The following is a 21,943-nucleotide window of genomic DNA, read 5'->3' as shown; positions in this document are numbered from 1 at the left end:
TGCATCTGCAGCCCAAATCCAACAATCCTGGATGCTCTCAGCACCCAGCACCTGAGTGAAAGCCAAATATCCCCTAAATGTTCAACACAGGCTCTGACTCACGGCAAAACCGTGGCAGCTTTTGGAAAATGGCTTTTGGAGCTCACTTACCTTCACTGGGAGGTCACTGTTCTCCCACCAGCCAGGTGAGGCCAAGTGATACTGAATGAATTAACTTATTTTTAGACTCTTTTGATATGCTTATCTATAATGTATGATGTAATTTTCTGGATGAAATAAACCATATACTATAATTCTGTAAAGAATTCAGTACTTGGTTAACAGGCTGGATTTCCAGTACAACAGACCCAGAATAAGCAACCTCAGTGAGAACTTTTCTGCATCTTTCTGTTCATCAGCACACTGCTGCAGTGCCTTTGGTAAGAAGCAGGAGAGAGGTGCAGGCTCCCCATCCCTCCTGGCTCCTTGGCAGAGGCTGCCAACACAGATGCCAATTAATGCCAGCTGAGTTGGTGACTGCTCTCATTTGCACACCTGCTCACAAGGACCTGGACTAAGACCATCTTGTTCCTCTTTTCAACAGACAGCTGTTCAGCATCCTGACAACTTGCATTCACTACAGAGCTGGAAGGAAATCACAGGTGACCTACATGTATCTATCATCCCATTAACACTTAAATGCTCCACCTCAAAATTGAAATGGAATTAAATTTAAAAAAGTCTTTAGGTGAAAATCCTTATTAAAAATAAACACACCTTCTGGCATGAAAGAATTATTTTCCCCCTTCAAGAGTTACACTTACATGAGACATTTTTATATTATTAAAGTATATTACAATTAAATTAACAGGGGTATAATTAACCTAATTTCCCCTATCGCTTAAAATAAAAGAAGGAGGAGAAGAAATGTTCCCCAGAAAAAAATCCTTTATATTGCATAGACCTCTAGGAAAAGAAAAACAACACCCACTCCAACCAAGGAGACTATCTGGATACAATATGGGGATGTTATGAACGATCAACAGGCTCAGGAGCAATTTGAATCTGATCTTGCTACCTAATTAGTTTTATTATGTCCCTATGTCAAAGCATGTCCCTGAGTTTCTTACATCATTTATTGAGGAGATTTTAATTGCACAAAGCCTTCAGAAGATGAAGTACCCGGCCCACTGTGCTTTGCTGGGATCAGAGAGCTCAGGGAAGGAGGGTTTGAAATCTAAACACAATAATCCTCCTCATCCTTTTCCTTTCAAGAGTTACAAAGAAAATAAAAAAGAGTGTTAATTTTTTTCCCTCACCTGGGGGTGAACATAGTATGCTCAAAATGCTTATTTACACTCACTAACATCTTGAAAAATTAATGTAGCATAGAGAAATCTCTGCTGGAAGACCTTCTCTGGACAGCTGATGTGATTGAGGCATCGTAGTCATGGCATCCCACCATCTGTTCCTTTAACTGCCAAGGGGGCACATCCAAAATGGATTATTTGAGGATGTTCATGCCTTTCCAAACCCTGCAGGCACAACCAAACCAGTTCAGTTTAAGGAAGGGATGTGTGTGGGGAGGAGGGCACCACAGGCTGAGCCATACAGAAGGGCAATGTGTTCATCAGAGTGTGGGTCCTGTTTGCCAGGAGTCGCAGACATGCTTTTCTGCAGCTTGGCTATGTGAGCTTTGCTTTGAATTCTGAGCCCTGCTTAAGGTATCGTTCATTTTTACAAATGTCTGAAGTTGGAGAGAACCAAATACTGCTGTCCTCACCCTGTGAGTATTTTCAGTGTCACCAGAGAGACTGTGAGCTGCAGAATTTGGCATGTGCAGATTAATTCATGAGTACTGTTGCAAAACCTCAAAAAGAAAAACAAGCCTAAGTTTTGTGGTATTTAAAAATGGCTTAGGAATCCAAACTCATAAAGTTTCTTTTTTTTTTTTTTTAATGATATAGAAGAAAATAAGAAAATGTGCCAAACTAAGTCAACAGTGTAAAAACGAACATTGTTGAGATCAAGTGTTTAAAATCATCGGGCAGCCTTTCAAATAAAAGCTGCCAGGAATCAAACTAAACTAAAAGGAGATAACAGTTCCTCTGTGAATCAGAGCAAACACTGCAGAATTACCAGGAATGTTTTTCTCACTGAAATCGCTTAAGGAAAAAAAAAAAAAAAAAAGACCTCAACACCTTTAGGTTTTGGCCTCTGGCAAGGTCATCATGAAGATGTCACAAGTTATCTGCATGAAAACATCCTTTTGACAATCTGATAAAATGAGATTTCCTGTGATTCTGGGCCTAAAGGACTTCAAATAAAGTTTAAAGCCTCTAAGACTTTCTGTCATGGGGTTTGAAATGAATTCACATCTGGAAGCCTTGATTAGCTGCACATCCAGTTGCTTTTTGCACCGTGGTTTGGATCCTCTGTATGAGAATATCTTTTTTTGGAGCACTCTTTCAGAAATAAGTAGGACATATGGTTTTAAAGATACTGACTTTGTAGTAAAAACTGTGCAAAATAAGGGACACATGAAGAAAGATAATTTACACGGAACATGACTTGTTTTACCACAGAGTTTTAAGATGTGTGGATGTGTGCTGGAATCACTGGGTTTGACTGTAGTTTTGAGCAATACAGCCTGTGGTATATTGTGTCTTTAGGAAGAGGCAATCTGTTGCTACCCCAGCTCAGATGTAGCACAAAAGAGAGAGGCTGTGGAGACCTGGACCAACAGAAAATGCCCACCCTGATGTGCTGGGTCAGCCCCAGTGCCCCTGCAGCCTCTGTGGTGTCACTCTACAGGGACACCAGGTGAAAACAGCCATAAAAGCAGCAGCTGACTGGACCCTTCAAATTCTTGGTTTGGACCCTGGCTTTAGACAGCTCATCCCAGAGAATCAGTGCAGTGACAGTGAGACACACACCTAGATAAAACTTGTGCATCCTGCTTTGCAGCCCAAGGGCCCATGTGTTTTGGGACACTGTTTAAAAGAATTAATGAATCCTTACAGAAAGTGAATTTACATTGGCTCTCTGATGAGCATGACCTCTTTTAATGCTGTTATCTGAATCTTTCCCCTCCCTGGTGGCTAAATGACATCAAAATCAGTCATGTTGGCTTAACCCACAGAGAGTAAATGTCCTCTAGACTGTTCATCTTCTTCCTTTCTTAAAAAAAAAAAAATGGCATCAAAGGAGGCAAAGATGGTGTTATTAAATACCGAGGACACAATGGGCTGCAGCTTTCTTGACCATTTAACTCTTTTAGCTCCATGTCTCAGATGTGGGTAGTTTAATTATTCTTTCCTGTACATAAACTGTGAGCAGGAAATTTTGAAGTAAAATCTAAGTGAGTTTTTTTCCAACATTGGCATAACGTTCCCTATGCTTGTATGCCATATTTTCATCTTATCACACTGATACTATGTCAGAAAAGGCCTGGTCATAAAACTGGTGGTTAAGCAGAGACCAGAGCCCAACCCCAAGAAATGATTTGGATGCAGCCACGTTGAATTGGAGGGTGATGGAATTTAACTATACAGACACAAACTACACCACAATAATTAACCCCAGCACTTGAGAGAACTCCCCGAGCAGTTTCAGTCACTCATGCAGAGGTGATCTCCACGGCCTCCAGACAGTAATTTGCCTGATTTACTTGAGAAGGTCTCTCTGTCTCTGGCTGCCAGTTTCTAGAGCAGTTTGGGCCAGAGGGAGAGGACAGAAGGACTGCAGCTCCTTCAGAAAACAGCATTTATTTGCAGGATCAGGTCTCAGGTACCTGCTTATTCACTGACAGGTTGTTGCAGCACCACCAGCAGTGCTCATTCAATTCTCTCAGGCTGGGAAGCTCCTACAACACCCAGTGCTCAAGGGGAAAGGTTTTCTTACTGCCTTGTGCTGTCTCCGAGCTCGTGGGTTTGATGACACGATTGGCATCCTCGTGGAGGGCACCGAACCAGTCCTTCAGCCTCGAGGCCAGGCTCCTCAGCTCTTTGTCTGTGCAAGCTGGGAAAGAACAGAGCACAGAGTGAGTCAGGAGCACCAGGGAAAAGCCTCTCCCCGGAGAGTCCGTTAGAAAAATTGTGTTTATGGTTGTAAAGCTCTCCTCATTAAGAGCTCTGAAGGAAAAAAGAGAAGGTCAGGGAACAGGATGCAAGATAAAAAGAAAATGTAAGTCATTATGAATTTTAAGTTGTACTCAAGTACTTCCTTGGAAGCTGAGATGATTGGTGATGGAAGAAGTGGCACGCAGAGCTCCCTGCCAGTTGGCAATTAGAGCTATGTGACTATTTAACTTAAATGTTTTCACCTTTAAGGATTTCAGAGAAAAATATCAGTCAAACAGATGGGGAGGAGGGACATCCTTGCCTAGACATGCTACTCGAAAAATATGCTAGGGATAATTTATAACCACATTTAGCTTTGTATAAGGCTATTATCACAGTAATAGAAAAATATATATACTTATTTATATACAGAAAAAATTGTTATGTTGCTCTACTTCCACTGCAAGTGATACTCTACCACCTCTGAAGGCTATCAATTCCATTTGTTATCTAGGTAAAACATTTATTTTCTTATAAATTTTACTGAGAAGTATCTAATTTTCCCAGAAATTTCTGCCAAGAGATTAATGTTCAGCTGAAGCAAATATTTTTAGGGAAGAAACCTGCATTAGCTACGAGTTTCTGTCAAAAAAACATTCTTATTTCTGTATCATGTTTAGTGCTTAAAATTCACATGCTCAGGCAATTTTATTATTCCTACTGTGCACTCACTCTACATTTTAAATGACATTTCTTGAAATACAGAGCAAGACTTTATGCCATAGAGGCAGACATCCTTCACAGTCACAATAAGTCTTCTCCATCTCACTGCACATTATAATATCCCTCCTTCCACCTTATTGAGGAACAATTGAGTCCCACAGCTCTCCCAAGTTTAACTCACTGCTCCTGTGACAAGGAACTTGCTTATGTGTCATAGCTGTTCTGAGGATTTGTTTGTTCTCATTCTTTAGTTTGGGACAGGAATAACTTTGAAGCTAAAAATAGAAATTATAGTCTTTTCTAAATTTCAGGGGGGAGAAAAAGAAAGGTTTCCCCTTTTTTTTTCTGTAACACTGAGAGAGTTTGATAAATTTTCCTATGAAGGATAAAGATACAAAGATCAATATCCCTCTAAAGCTGAGTCCAGGTTAGAAAAAATCAGGTCTTAAATAAAAAAATCCCATCAATGTAAAATAAATGGAAAACAACACAATACTAATTGTAAAGTGGCCTACCTTGCTGAAAAAGCTACCACTTTATTATTTTCTCACTTGAATTAACATTCCATTTTACTCATGGTAAACTATCTTAACTTTCCATGTTGGGTGAAAAAAAAAAAGAGGATTCATTTGTCCAAGAAATGAGTGATACAGTTTTATTGTGCAAAACTGCTAGTTATTAAATAATGATGGTAGCACATGTCACCTTTAGGAGGCCAAGGCTGGAACTCTGGACTACAAACATCCCTTCTTGTGCCTTCTGGACAGGTACACTGAGCTTCACAGACAGTCAAAGCCCAGGAAAAAGAAATAATAATAAGGAAAATACCTTCCAGAGCCATTTCTCTGATTCAGATTTATGTACTTCCAAACACAAAACCAACTCCAGACACCACAGCAACTCAAATTAAGCCAAATGCTTTGAGGGACACTGTATTTGCTCCCAAACTCACCCTGTATGGAGGGCAGGAACAAGGAGCACCACACCCTGTCCCCCACCCTCAGCACCCTGCAGGATGCCCTTCCCAGGGCCAAATGAAGTCTCCAAAATAAATCTCAGAAAGTGGCATTTGGTGTGAACTGCATGGACTGGGGTAATAGCAATCCATGCTTTTAAACTGCAATACAAACCAGGATTGAATGCACAGCATAGGTGGGACAGAAGTAATTAATTAATGGTAAACAGAAGTAATTAATGGTAAATCAGACTGGAAACAACTTGTCTCTATAATTGAGCCAATCAAACATGTCAGGGTCTGTGAAATGCCATTTGTAATGAAGCTGTTAAAGTCTTTCCATGTCTGTAACTTCAGCCATGTTGAGAAACAGCTTTTTTTGAGGGCAGTGTTTGAGAGTGACCCCTGGGTGAAGTTATTGCTTTCGTATTTGCTGGCCACAAACCCTGCAGATTTCCTCTGGAATTTGATCTGAGGCATGATTGACAGCAAGCCCAGAACTGGAGTTTTCTGCATTCTGGATAGTTTTTCTCTAAGTAACTGTGATATTTCTTAAGTATGCTGCTTAAGGATGATTCCATAGTGAGTATGATGTTGAGGCTCTCTCGTAGGACTGCAGTCTTTCTTCACTAGAATAAATACTGTTTCGTGAGTCAAACAGGAGCCAACTTTGCTATTAATATGGAGTGAATAATAAATTTCTGGACAAGACTTCAAAAATTTAATGCAAAGTTCAGTTAAATTTCTTTTCAAGTAATTAATGTCCTCAATATTACTTTCTCCTGCACATTAAAATAGAGGAAGTATCCTTTTATTTTACATTTCTTTGTATTAAATTTTATTTTAATGCTACCATGCCTGGTTAAAAATATCCTGCCTTTCTACCCAATGGAACTGATTCAATTTTTATTTATTTCATTTGAACATTATCAGAGGCATATAATCATTCTGAATTTGATTTGGGGCACATTTGGGACACTTCACAGTGGATTGACATTCAGAGGGCAGGAGTTTCATACAAACAAAATCAGTGCTCTGGCATCCAGGAACCAGAGCACTCAATGTTTTCTTTCTGGTGGTAGGGCCCATTAGTTATATATCAAACAATTAGCTTGGAGGAGCCCCTCATCTGAGATCCTTACATATACATTTACATTAGTAGAAGTTATAAAGCATTTTAAAGAACCCTCTTCATGAAAAATGCAGTGCAAATGTACCTCTTCTCTAATAATAGAAGTTTCAAGTCACATTCCCCAGATAAGAAGAGCAGGGCTGTAGGAGGAATGGATGTGATAATGGGTCTCTTGCTATTGAAGATTTATAGGAGAGAACACCGGGGTTGCAGACAATATGGATATTGACATGACTAGAAGCACTGATTTAAAATCCAGGCTGAAGAGAATCACCAAGCGAGGAGACTCTCCATAGCCCCTCTCTCACAACTGGAATCTGTCCAGTCAACTGTCAACAACCATTTCAAGCTCTGGTGCTGTGAAACAGACCCAAGTGCAAACATATGTAAATAGGCATTTTCACCGGTGTGTGTCTTCCCCCAGATAAGAGACCCTGGCTTCAATTCATTTCCTACACCTCTTACAGAGAAAACAACCCGAGTCCTTTACCCTTGCTATTTCATCGGCGTCAACAAAGGCTCTGCTTTAGCAGCCATCTGGTCTCAGCCCCTCCTGTAACATGAATTTCTGGATCCTTCCCTGCTGATGGCTTTGATGATGTGCTCACAGCCCACGGCTTCCCCTAGAGCAGCTGGGATGGCAGCTGCTGCAGGCAGGGATGGAGGGGCAGGGATGGAGAGGCAGGGATGGAGGGGCAGGGATGGAGAGGCAGGGATGGAGGGGCAGGGATGGAGAGCAGGGATGGAGGGGCAGGGATGGAGAGGCAGGGATAGAGAGCAGGGATGGAGAGCAGGGATGGAGGGGCAGGGATGGAGAGGCAGGGATGGAGGGGCAGGGATGGAGGGGCAGGGATGGAGAGCAGGGATGGAGAGGCAGGGATGGAGAGCAGGGATGGAGAGGCAGGGATGGAGGGGCAGGGATGGAGGGGCAGGGATGGAGGGGCAGGGATGATGAGGCAGGGATGGAGACCAGGGATGGAGATCCAGGCTGGGGAACAGCCAGCTGCCCAGCCTGAGCCCAGAGCACAGCCCCTGCCCCCTCGAGCAGGGGCAGAACCTGTCCCTTCTCTGAGTCTCAGCAATGAGAACACAACAGAAGGATGTGAGAGCTGCTGCACCCAACAACATCCTCAGATCTGCATCTGCTGATGTGATAAATTATCCTGCAGAAGTGATTTATTAACAAGCACCTAAAGTGCAGATTTATTCCCGAGGGTGAAGCACTTGGTCCAGCAGTTATTTATTCCTCACAAACTGAAAGCACTGTTGCTAAATACCTATTTTCACCAAGCAGAAAGCATTAATCTGACCTAATAGAAAGCCATTAGCATGCTCTAAAGGCTCAGGCTTTTATGGGCCTGCTTTTGTTATGGACTTTTGCAGCTCTACAGATACTAATCTATATACATTGATGGTGAAAATTAGCAGTATAATATTTAATTTCACTCTTTCAGATAGGGACTTTCAATAGTACTTAGTGATAGAAATCAACATTAAAACTGAACTTACCTGTAGATGTATAAGGTTAAATCAATACTGAATCACAGAATGTGTACAAGAGGTTTTGTGTCATTTGACTTTCCTGGCATCTCTCTTGCATCTGTCTGTTGCCTTCTCACTCCTGCTGTTCTTATTCTAATAATAATTCTTACAAGTAGTACTACATTCCTACCAATTACTTGTGGAGAGATTCTTTGGGTTCATATTATTGTTATATAATACTAAGGCAGATATTGAGGAGCCCTGAATACCAAAGGGATGCACCCCTGAGAGGTGGAACAGCTTCCACTGTTTCTGTAGTGTAGGAGGAAAGAAACTGCAAAGGCAGGGAAATAATAAAAAGGGGGAAACAAATTGGGAGCTTTAAAAAATGCATATTTAGTTAGTTTAGTGAGGTTAGTGTTCTTCCCATGCAAATTAAATCTTCAGCTTAGGGACATGCCACTACTTTTTAATCACCTGCTTAAGGATGCAAATGTGCTGCATGGAGCAGAATCAATGGGTTGTGGTCGAGGTGACCAGCCACAAAACGTAAATAAGAAACAGAAACTTTTTCAAGAGAGCCCATGGATTTAGATGTTTTTTATTCCCTGAGCAACAAGAGGCAGTGGATGTATTACTGGAGTCCAGCCCTGCCTGCTGCCTGGCTCACAAGCAGAAACCAGCTCTGCTGGTAGCACATGTGAGTGGTAACAAACTGTCCACTCATTTGTCCTGTGAGTCTGGAGGAAAAGTCCATTTAGTTCTGATTAAAACGTGATATAGCACAAATCTAAATGACATTGCCCAATAGTGATATATTCCTCCACTTAGAAGTAGGACAGGCATTATTTCAGCAATTCAGAAGGGAAAGAACTCTAATTTTTGTATTTTTGAAGACTAACTCAACAAAATTATATGGTAAAACATATTTAAAAACAATGTGGCAATACTTCTTAAAAAGGTTTGACATAAATGTACCTTAGCATGGAGGTTGACATGAGATCTTTTGTTCTAAGTAGTAATTTTTATATTAACTTTGATTTTTGCATGCTTTGTAAAAAGAAAATGCAGGAATTTTAACCATGCTTTCTCTGACAAACATAATTACATTTTCTTGTAGGTAAGTCAGCATCTTATTTCATCCTGATATAATTGTGTCCACATGTATGTGGATTATTAAAACAGGCAGTTAAAAAAATTGTAGCATCTTTTTGGCTGAGAGGGTGGGTCTGCTCCCAGAAATGAAGAATGGTGCTCTAAACACTGCTGCAGGAGCTGCTTTGAAAGTAAGCACCAAGATAAATTCAGGGCTGTGCTAACCTTCCACTTCCAATCCAACTCCACACAGATGCATATAACCATACACACATCTGTGTGACTTGCAGATGACTCCCAAGTGTTTTATATGTGATATTTTGGTGATGCAACTCTGGTGATAATGGCCTCCACAAATATTTCACTGTTCGTGGTTGGAAGGAGTAATGCTCTCATTTGCTCTTTTCATCGAGGCCTCAGGCAACTCCTTATAACAATAAAAAATGAAGTATTATGCCAATAATTTTATGGAGTAGAAAGGAATAGATTGTTTGCTGTTACTATAAGGAAAGGTAGTGCATTTCAAACATGCCTTGCTGGTCCAATCCATGAACAGCTCACATGTAAAATCGCTCCTGTATCACCAACACTTCATGACAGAGCTCTAGGTGGATTTATTTGTCTCACTGCATTTTTGGCACTCATTGGTTATCCCTCCACAGGGTTGACACCTATGCTGATAACCACCTCTGATCCTCCTGTCACTTGTTTTGCCTTGACTTACTTATATATACAGCAGCAGATGCCAGGATCCTACAGCTCAGACTTTGAGATGATTACAGGAGCAGCTGAGTTATTGGGAAGATGAAATAGGCTTTGATCTGAAGCTTCTTTAAAATGGCACATTTAAAACACAAAGCTCAGCTAGAGCTGTGTGAACCAAGACTGAGAGCCACAAAGCTCCCTCAGCACTGGAGGCAAAGTGTACATCTGCTTTCCTAGTACTTACTGCTACTTTCTTTTGTGCTCACATTAATTGTGGAAACCCTGGAAAGTGCATCTTTGCCAGGTGATTAAGAAACCTGGAGTTTTATTTTAAATACATCCAAACTGTAATGATGGTAGGGGACTTTCAGAGCCAAGCAGGAAGCTCTTGGGAGTAACATCCCTTGTGACCTTCTGGCCATGTCAGGTACCATTTAAAATGTTATCTCCTGCACGGTTCTTAGCCTCCCAAAATTAATTTGCCAGCTCACTCCAATGCCCTCATTCAGTTCTGTCATAACACCTGAAAGGTGGAATAGCGTTACATCAACTGAAACCTAAAGCAGGGCAAATAAAAATGTCTGACTGGGTGGACTTTTCCACCAGTTCATGCAGCACTCTGGATTAAAAAAATGCTTTTTTTAAGGCATCACCTCCCTTCTTGCCTTCCTTCTTGCCTCCCTGTCTGGTTTCACACTCGGCTCTAAACAGATGTCCCCAGCAGATCCCCCGAGAACAGACTCCAGGTGGCTTTAGCTGGGGCCTGGCCAGCACTGGCCGATCTCTGCAAGAGGGCTGAGTTCTTAGAAAAACTGACCACTGCTCTGAGATTAAAGCAGTGTTGTGAGTAAACACACAGCTCACAGCCCATGGGAGGTTTTCACAGATACTTGACTCTGCTGCCGACAGCTCAGCAGATATTGCACTCCAAGGCATTGGGAATAACAAGCAAAGCTGGAAGAATAATTAAGAGTGGAAAGAAAACTCACTGGGGTTAAAATGAAGGAATTGTGGGACAGTTGTTTTTAGACAAAGAGTATAAACTACCATAGTGTGTATATTTGAGCTTTAAATGGAATTGTTTCCCACAGACCTACCAAGGCCACAGCTGAAAATGTTAGAGATGACCTGCTGAACTTCACATCCAGGAGGTTGTTTTGCTCCACTTCTGAACAAAGAGAAATTTTAGATTCTGATCTTCAGTAAAAATGTTCTGAGTTACAGTAGCTGGAAATAACTTGAGCTCGTGATGTTAAGGGCAGCTGCTACCTTTCATAAAGAAAATGGCCTTGAGCTGGAAAGAGTAAAATTCAGGAAGTGAAATTAGTAATTTCAAAGTATTTGAGAAGAAATGAGCAGATCTATTTATGTCCAATTGGAGAAGGAAAGCAACAACCAAGAATAAAAAAATGAAAATCCTATTTATAGGGGAAAAAAGTGAAAACACTTTTAGGATGATTTCACAGAATGTCTATGTTGAAGCATAAGCATAAGCACCACTTCTCAAAAAGAAGTTGAAAATATTACTGTATATGAAATGAGCTGTAAGAGACCTACAATTTTTACAGTTCCTTGTGTAATCACAGATAGACCTAAACTGAATCAAGAGAAAACCCAGTGGCAGCAGATAATTTTTGTAGTGTCATAGTAAAAAGAGATACTCATTGTTATTTGATACCATTCTTTTAAAACACATGAAGGTGGTTCATAGGATAAAATTACTTTTACACAATTTTGTTCTGACACTACTCTATCTCTTTAAGTTTGTTCAAATCTAAAATGAAGGAGCTCCCAGTTGGTCATTGGGGTTTTTTTTGCTTGCTTCAATGTGAAAAGATATTCTTTTTATGGGCAGCAAGATCCAAATGCTAGTGTAGGCTGGATATGCTTGTTTTGGGGTAATGGTTGGGCTCTTCACCCTCACAGCAACGACCATTGCTCTACCCGAAGAACAAACTGCAGAATATTGCACAGAAAGACAGAAGCAGGACTCTCAGTGAGCAGCCTGAGTGCATCTAGCACAGGGCGTTTCCAGAGTGACAGTAGGCACCAGGACTGAGCTGCTTTCTCTGAGCAAAAAAAAAACCCCAAGCCAAATTCTTCCCAGAATCTCTGCTGGGATATTGGATACTGCCTAAAACCTGCAAAGGGACCCAGGAGTTTTTTGGAAAGACTCCTTCTTCCAGGAATTGTTGCTCTATCAGACAAAAAAAATAGGGGGAAACAATTGAATAGATTCGCTTAATTTTTACTGGAGCCTACTATCCTTATTCTCTTCCTGAGGGACCCTTGAAAAGCAACAGATAAATATAATTTGCCTGTGCTTGAGCAGGATGGAGAGAGAGATACTTGTGAGTCAGCATATGCCAGCAGAAGCTGGTTTTCCCCCTCATTAACTTTTTTGCACATCAGCTGATTTTTACTTTATACTGAGTCTATCCCTGTGCTTATTTTCACTGTTCCCTACAGAATGTCATCACATCTGATACCACCAGGGCTTCATTAATGTAAAATGTTGTCATGTGGTGAATTATTCCTAAATGAGAAAACACAGACAGCCCTAGAAGAGAAAACAAGGAGTTGTGGGACAGCATGTGGCTAGGAGCATTTGAAGGTGTCCCACAGGAATTCCCCTGGCAAATTGTTGGGAAACCTGATTGAAATTCAATAAGAAAGTGCAAATGAGATAACATAGCTCCCCTGTGGATTGTAAAGATCCCCTGACAGGAACTCAGAACTACCCATGCACTAGTGCACGTTGCAAAGGCAGAAATGCACCAACACCACAAGGAAATGCGGCGCTGTGACCCAGCATGAAACAACCAAATGGAGCACAAATCACCATAAGGAAATACAATCGTCCTGAATATTGGGAACCAAATTTGCATGGATTTATGACCTGACTAGATTTTATTAGAGCCATTTGTACACCAGAGCAGTGCCATTAAGAGGAGTGAGGAGCAAGCGGTGTGTGAGCAAACACACTTGTCTGGGGTGCTCATCCAAGTGCATCCCATTAACAAAGGCATTAGAATGCACTTCTCATTGGAGGCACAGGAAAGTGCATCACAGGCAGGGCTCTGGCTTCTGGGCAGACAAATCAGCTGTGTGGTGTGAGCAGGGGGACTCTGGGAACTCCCAAAGGACAGGACCCCAGCTGGGGGTGAAATGAATAAGCATCTCCTCCCTCACAGAACCTGTGCTTGGGAACTTGCCTGAATCCACCCTGGCCAAGTGGTGGAGTGGCTCAGTTTTTAACAAACTTTGGTGCTTTAGGCTGAGGTGGTCACTGACACAATTTTGGCCTCTGTTTCTGTACTGAAGAGCTGGAGCGCTGCTAAAGCACAAAACAAACTTCTCCAGGATTAAAAAGAGGACAGCTAAGATGAGCTGAGTGTCAGAGAGGGCTGTAGATAAAAAAGGCTCAAAATACTCACTGTCTGTTATTTGCCTACTGTAACATGTATTACCTCATGTAGCTACAAAACTTCATTTAACAGAGTAAAGAAAAAGATAAGATGAGCTTACTAATGAGCACATGACACTTGGAAGCTGTGGGAATCAATAACTTCAAAAAGTACGGAATGTAGCTGCAAAGATCTCATACTAAAGCATTATTTTAAAGAAAAATTTAGGAAATGTGAATTTTCTCAGCTCTTGATGCACATTTGTGTATTTTTAAAGTCTTTTAGAGGTGGGCTTGAGTTTTGTGTATTCAAGGATATGGTTTATTGAAAATATCCCAATTTTTAAAAACATTTGCACAATTAAAATATTTAACATCCAAAATAATAGAAAAGCAGCAAGTGAGATCAAAACCACCCTGTAGCATTATGAAAACCATAAGCTGTGCAATTCCAAAAAATATAAAAATGGCTTGGGTGAAAGGAATTTGTTTGTGAAAAAAAAGGAAAAATGACAGATTTGCAACTGTGGCTGAAAAAGCTTTGAAAGTGGCCAGGCTGACAGGGTGTATTATAGAGCAGTTGTAAGCTTGTGTAGATGCAATTATTATCATCTCCCCAAAGCACAGGCAATTCTGAGAACAAAAAAAAGCAAAGAATAGGAGAAAAGGCTGCCTGGAAAGGAGACCTCCCCCTCCCCCAGGCCTAGATGCTGACTTGCTGATGGCTTAAGCCAAAGACAAAATAATCTGAATCTAATTTAAAATTTGTTCATTCTGAAGAAGATTAAATTCCTGGATTCTACCTGCTGAAAGAATGGGTGAGAAAAGAGAAATGTTCTGGGAGGGGGCAGCTGCAGGGGTCTGAATGCAGATCTGGGTCAGTTCCTGCAGCCCCATCCCCTGCCAGGCCACAGAAGTGCTCTTCAGAGTAATTATTTAATTACTCTGAGTGATGCAAAAAGCAGCTGTGATCAATGTTCTCAAAGTACTTGCAATCAGAAAGTTTTGTAAAAGGTCCAGCCAGGCGTCCTGGAGGACTGAGCTGTGGAGTGCAGGACAAGCTGCACCCTGTGCAAACATCAGCAGCTTTCCAGTGGCAACTCCAGAACTGGGAACTCTGAGGCTGTGCTGGTTTCTCTAACACTGCTCAGAGCTGTCTACAGGGATTCATCCTTCAGTGAAAACAGTATTTTGTCTAGATTTTTTATCAGAATGTCCAGTTCAAATCCCAGATTTGAATACATGTAGACCATATTAGTCAAATTAGACTATGGGCCTGCATCTGATTTTCCAAGGTTCTGAATTTACACGGGTAGATGAAAAGTTCTGGGTGTCACACAATGAAAGAATTTTAGAATGTATTATTTAGTTTTCCTCCAAAATTTGCTTATGCCTTTTAGATTTCACTGTTCCTTTTGTGCTCTTTAAGGATGCAGGGATATAATTTCACATTCCATACCTTTAAATTATTTTTGTTTTTAATTCACTATAGAGCTGGAATGTACTCTCCCCATTTTGCCACAACTTCCTGGACACTGAAGTATCTGCAGATGACAGGACTTTAGTGCACCATTTACTATCCCTGTCCCTGTCAGGAAAAGCAGTCATCCCCTAAAGGCAACAAAGCCTCATCATTTCATTGTGAGTTAATTACCACAGGCTGTTCTATGTGTGTCTCAGTGCCAAGGATCAAAAATAATTCCCTACTACACTTGCTATGACTGATCATAGAAATGCACTTCTAATGTTAGACTTGGAGAAGTCATTGAGAATTTTTTTGTTCTTCCTGAAGCCTTCCCTGACAGCAACAGGAGACTGCATTTAAGTGTCTGTGTACCATCAGATGGAAGGGACACACATTCACTCTTGCTCACAGACTCACAGAGCTTCCTCCATGCAAGTAATAATGCAAGAGGATCTTCCTCCTTCAGCTGTTGTTAAGGCAGGCAGTAAAGAGAAAAAAACCACTCTTGCATTCATACCCTCTGTCTGTAAAAAGCACTGCTGAAAGCCCTATTATTTTGATGGATACAGAAGAAAGCCAAAAAAAAAAAAAAAAAAAAGGACTTAGGTAAATTACAATGCAAGAACTCAATGTATATCTAGAAGTATCTCAGGATTTTGTAGTAAATAATGCTTTCAAAGGAAATGGTAATCTTTCTACATTGAAAGCTTCTGATGTTACCATCTTTACTTCAGATCATATTAGTACTGAGCATCATTACAAGAGTGTGCTCTTTGAAGCATGTGTACTCTATTTTCCTTCTATTCATCATAAATACTCTCCCTGTGAAAGCATGCTCTGCCACTGTGCACACATTTTTCTTTCTAAGATTTAATTCATTTCCTAAAGAAACATCATGCAAAAATCAATCTTGCCAGTACAAGTTCACAAGGCCTGATTCATTTAACAGATGATTTATTGACAACTGTGAGATAGAAAATAATGGAATGTTGCTACTAAGAGCAACAGTAGACATTCCCAGCAGTGGGTACAGAGGTGGTGCACAGAGAGGACGTTTATGCTCCTTCATGGACAAGTGACACATTGCAAGAAGAAAGAAGAGAGCTGCCCACGTTTCATGGCTGGCTTCCAGCTTCTATTCCAGCTCTCCCTTTGCACTCTCACCTAATGCTATTGCATAAATCCTGACCTTTGCTGTTGTTGGTTTGCCTGAAAAGCAATAGTTTGTGGAGAGAGAGATAAGAAAGCAAGTGCCCTGTTACATAACCAGTTCTTCAGGGAAATGTGAAAGTTCCACCAAAACTGTACATGATGGAGCAGACCACAACTGAGTGTGGCAGTTGACAGTTTGATACCTAATCTGGAAAGTACTTGTCTAGGCAGTGTCACAGACAGGGATTAAAGACTTCCCTTCCTTTTCTCTGTCCTTCTTGACCCTTTTTCACACAGCGCCAAAGACAGCAGAGTTTGCAGTTCTCCAGGCTGAATACACTTTGGATTTCTTAATATGGTGCATAGATCCTTTTTATCTTCTACTAAAGAAGACACGGGGAAAAGAACCAATTCCCTGCACCACCCCTTTACCTATATATTCCACAAGAGTGGTGGGATCCTGGACTGTCTCATAAAAATAATGAAGATTTCCCCTGAGCTGTCTTATGTTCTCATATTCATCACGACTCAAGTGATCGAATGTGACCTTCAGCAGGATAACTACTTTGCTGTCCCCAAGTCAGGCATTAAATCATCCAAATTCTAGTTCAATAGCTCTGGTAAAAGAGTCCAGGCCCTAATGTCAGGTGCTCATGCTCCTGATTCAAAGTACCTGCACACGCCCTGGGCAGAGAGCATCTGGTCCCAGGCACAGAAATGGCTTTGACATCTTGCTTGTTCCTGAGGATCGAGGAGCTGGGGCTGAGCTGGCAGAACAATGCCCTGTGTGCTCCAGATCCCATGGCCAGAATCCTCATGGGGAACGCAGCAAAAGGACCATTTAACTCCTAGAAAGCAGCAATGAAACGTCGCTGTGCTGCATTAGAGAGCAAGCAGTTCTGAGCACAGCCTGTCCCACCAGACTGGTCCCTCAGAGGGATCAGTGATCATCCCTCTGACCCTTTGCCAGGCTTCTAAAGCCCAGCTCTGCATAGCTGAGAAGTTGGTTTCTTTAAGTAACCCATCATGCTCAGTGCTAGACAAGCACAGGAAACAACTTCTCATGCATGAAAGACGCTCTGCTTTTTGGAAAAAATAAAAAAGTAAAGCAAATCCTTAATCCTTCTTTCTGAAAAATAGCAGGAAAAGAAATTACTCCTCCAGATATCTAAAGTGCAAAAACAGAGGATTGTCAGACATGCTTCATTAAACAGACAAAAATAGGAAATATTTTGAAAACAGAGAGTTGAATACATCCACAGGACTCCATAGAAAAAAATGAAGGAAAGATTAAAATCTGTTCCCAGAAAGATAATTTAAAACCAGAATGATACATTCCCTCCCTAGTAATCGGTCTCCAAATAGGATGATTTAACTGAGACCCTCAAAATCTCTGTAACAGAAACTCAGGAAAAACTGATTAATTCAATTGTACTATATTGCACTGTCAAAATTATAAAGTGAAAATGTTAACTCAGCCTGCAAGGCCTTTTCACTGTGTAAGAGAATTCAGCTGTAATTAAAAAAAATCTCAAGCACCCACATTTCATGAAAACAAGTCCATATATTTTCCTGTGTCAGAGGAATGGTGAGGGAGAAATCCAGGAGGCAGGAGCTCAGGCACTGGTGTTTTTACAGCCAGCAGGCACAAGGGAGCAGCACAAAACATCAGTCTGAAGGATTTCTTGAAGATCCCACAGAGGTGGAGGTGACAGGACACAGCTCTGAGTGTGCAGGAAAACAACTTGTGGCAATTAAGTGCTTAGTGGGGAGGAAGTTCAGTGCCGGGGCAGCCTGTACCAAGCTCTGAGCCAGCCAGCAAAAACCCAACAAAAGACCTTTTTTTTTTGTATTGCCTTTAGGTGAGAGATGTGGAATATGACCTGACATCAGGGCACAAGGAGAGTGGGGAGCAGAGGAGGTTTGGCAGCGTCATGGAGGGAAACCTTACATCTGACAGTGTCTCACAGCTTACAAATTGGCTGCTCAGCTCCTGAGCTGACTGCTTTCAAACAAGAACTGATTGTTTTCCCCTTTCAGTACCCTCTCTAGGCACTTTTAAAAGGAAAAGGATTCATATCAATCCTCCATATGTTACACTGTATATACGGCACGATGGAATATGTATGCATGCACAGTAACTGAGGATTTTCAAAAGTAAATCTGTATTCTTGGACATAAATGTAGAGGTCAATAGGTCAACAAAGATTAATAAAGTCCTTCTTTAGCTCCTATAAGGGGTGGAAGGGCTCACAGAAATGAACTGTGATCTGCAATAGAGTTGCAGCTGAATATTCACGGATTTCTCAACAGCTGGCTTTTTTGGCTATTGATCTGCCAATCACTTTTCTGTCATAGAAAATTCAGTTATCCCCATCTCACTGAGCCTTTTTCACCTAGTTGCTCTTGTAGGAATCGTGTTTGTTGTATATCCATATCTTTTATGTTATCTCAGAATGAAAAATTCAATAGCTGCTGTGTTGAATTCTAAAGATCATTATTCTTCTTGTTTAGAAAATGAAAATGACACACACTTTTCTCTCCTCTTGCTCTAACCATCAGTTTACTTTCAAACAGCTTGTTATGTTTTACTAAATTAAAAAAAAAAAAGTATCTTTTGTTACACTGGTGTTGTCTGGGCAAATGCTACAGCTGTGGCATTGTCCCTGCCACTAGAATATGTTTGTAACACTGTTGAATAAAAGCCCTCTAGCACAGGAATAGCTGTGACTTCTCACCTTAAGAATGTTGCAATCATTCTCCTTTACTCACTACAGTTCTACCATAAATCCCAGTGACATCCCCATTGTCTGGGAACTCACTCAACTCCCTTGGGTGCCTTGGGTCCTGTTCTAAAGCACCACCAGGATTTCCTTCCCAGCTCAGGATGCGCTTTCTGCACAGCAGTACAGACAGACCCATCAGTTTCAAATGGAGTGTATCCAGCCAGCACTGATGCCAACCCCTCTTCCTCTATTTCTCCAACTCTCAGCTACCTTCACTGCAGTTTCCTCAAGAATCTTGTTCTTCCAGGTTTCTGCTCCCACATTTTTCTGCCTGTCTTCTTGCAGGTCCCATTCCTGCTCTCTGCAGCAATCTGGGAGATGTCCTCTGTCCCCACCCTCCTCTTGGCCTCCGCAAACACAAACTCAGTTCAGTTTTCAAGACACACACGTGAAAGATGGATGGATTTTCTTCCCATCAAACTGAAATTTCTGTCTAAATTTCATACATCTTAAAAATGTCAACTGGTCAGCTTATGTTCCCCACAGGCAGAACTGAGCTCCTCATTGCTCCTCTCTAGTGTTCAGACCCCTTCACTGCAGATTTTCCCCCACCCTTTTTGTGTATGCTTTTAGCGGAGCTGTAGCCTTTCCCAGGACTGTCTCAAGCTCATCTCTGCCTAAATGTTGTGCAAAGTCAGTAAATTATACTTTAAACCATCATTTCCAATCCGTTCTCACAGCTAAGTAGATTTTGTCAGTTCTCCTCCTGCCTATTCTCACGCCCTTTCCTCTGGCCTTGCTGAGTCCCACCACCTTCTCTTCACATCCTTCCAAAACACTTCTGCAGAGACAATTCTGCAAAGACAGCACAGCCCAGCTGCTCATGCTGACCACGCCATCTCTGCTCCCTGCAATTTCCCACTGCTCTCCCAGTCCCCACACAGAGCACATGAGCTCTAAGTCTCAGTTTTGAGACCCTTTACATTTCACTTCTGATCACACCTCACTGAGCCATCACTGACTTCTCTCTGTTAACGATGACAGCCTTTATTACCCAGTCACTAAATTTTGAAATGAGTATCTTCAGCTTTTCTCGTCATACCTGTCAGAAACTCTCTGTAAACACCTGCAAAGTCATGTTCAGAGACTTCTGAAACTCAACTTTAACATCATGCCTACAAAAAACCCAGACAAATACATGACAATTCTTGTCTGAGGCACTGACTGTAAGACTGCACATACTGCTGACTTGTGCTGGCACATTTTTAATTAGCAGTGCTGGTGTTGTTCCTTCCCTTTGCTTTATGTAGGTTATAAACTTTTTGCATAGAAACCATATTTTTATTCTTTTTTACATGAAATGGGCATATCAAATATCTGACTACTTTATTAGCTAAGCAAGGAAATTGTTAAAAGGAAGGTGTCTATAAAATACAGAACTGTATAACCCCTTCCAGATGCATAAAATATATCTTGCAAAGAATATGAAGATGAATATAACAATTTGGCATTGTGTCAGAAAGAAAACCCACTAATTGGGATGGATGATGATAAAGAGAAAATCAAAAATTCATGGCATGATTTAGTTCAATGTAAATCTGAAAAACACCCAAGCAGTGTCAGGGAAATTATTCTATATTTGTTTAAGCGAGAGGCTGCACAGGATGCAATTCAGCCATCTGTGCTTGGCCCATCTGTACTTTGAAAAGTACTGTAGGACTGAACTGCACCATTTCTGCTGTCAAGCTTTGGAGATGTTACAAGAGGCGCCAAGGAGCACGAATGGTGGCTGACAGCACATCGACTGAGATCTCTTTTTCAAATTGTCTCTTCTCTAGTCCCTTACAGATGCATTTCAAATCAAAATCACAGTTTTAATCTTCCTAAGAACTACTTAAAATTACTTTTTTTTACTAAATTGTTCAGCTTTTTCTACTCTTCAATGGAAAAAGTACCACTATCAGTTAATGATTATATATAAAAAAATTAAATAAATAGTGCTCTAAATAACAGAGCTAACAAAGTCTGCTTTGCTAACAAGGTCAGATTGGTTTCCTATGTCCCCAGTGGCTTTGGGCCCACAGAACTCTCTGAAATCACATGTGCCAGGCATGCCAAACTGCCTTCCCACAAAACTAAATTTCCAAGGAGCAGCCATGGGGACTTTCCTGCTGTCTGCAGGACTGCTGTCAGGCCAGGGAACTGCCAAGTCTTCCCCCAGGCCTCTCTTTTCAGCCCATCTCTCAATTTTGTCCCAAACCAGATGGGAATCACCATGCAATTCCACTTCTCTGCCTGAGCTGATTTATGGGTTCAACAGGTGGGAAAGGCAGTTCAGCAAACAGTTGTACAGCTTTTATTAAAAACACCTCAAGTACATTTAAATGCAATAGAGGAAAATAGTTCTTGATTCAGATAATTCCTCTCCATGGGTTTATTTTCAAAGTGGGGAAAATGATATTGAAACCATTAAAGTACAGATGTTGAGGCCTTTCCCCCCGTGAGGAAACAGCTCTGCTGCATTTACCAGGACACAGGGACAGCACTCGCAGTCCCTGCCATCAGATGGGATCTCCTTTCAGTAGTTTCTTTCCTCTTCGACACAACAAAGGCAGCTGCAATGAATTCATATCTATATATTCAGAAAACACTGCAGTTAAGTGTGAGTGGGTTGATACAAAGCCTTACTAACAGAGAAATATAGCTGTGCTGCAAAGAAAGTAGTAAAATCCACTTAACTGTGAATTAACACATCATGAACAACTGACAATAATTATTTCACTCTAGTGCTGCTGACCTGCTTCAACACTTCCTTCTTTTCTAATCATATATTTTAGATGGGTTTGCAATTGATTTCTTAACCACAAAGACACCTAGTAGTTTGTGTTCTCCATAAATTCTCTATACAATAGTAAGTAGCTTCCCCCAAGACAGAAGTGTAAATGACTGTCTCTTTTTTGTTGTTTTTTTTTTGTATGATAAGAATGCAGACCTTGTGACTTAGGGCTCAGCAGAGCTCAACACATCTCATGGACCTTTACTCTGATAAACCTTTGCTACAG

At 41.2% G+C, this 21,943-nt stretch overlaps 1 protein-coding gene across 2 annotated transcripts in view; it reads right to left on the bottom strand.

Moving 5' to 3' along the window:
- The window catches only part of SPOCK1 (SPARC (osteonectin), cwcv and kazal like domains proteoglycan 1), a 267,252-nt gene that overhangs the window by 14,185 nt on the left and 231,124 nt on the right, over positions 1 to 21,943 (bottom strand). For both annotated transcript variants that reach the window (XM_002187170.7, XM_012575814.5), the window contains one exon: positions 3,883 to 3,999. In XM_002187170.7, the coding sequence (XP_002187206.5) occupies positions 3,883 to 3,999 (117 nt within the window). The remainder of the gene's footprint in view (positions 1 to 3,882; positions 4,000 to 21,943) is intronic.

Source organism: Taeniopygia guttata, chromosome 13, assembly GCF_048771995.1.
Source record: "Taeniopygia guttata chromosome 13, bTaeGut7.mat, whole genome shotgun sequence".
NCBI lineage: Eukaryota > Metazoa > Chordata > Aves > Passeriformes > Estrildidae > Taeniopygia > Taeniopygia guttata.
This window is presented reverse-complemented; position numbering and strand designations above follow the sequence as displayed.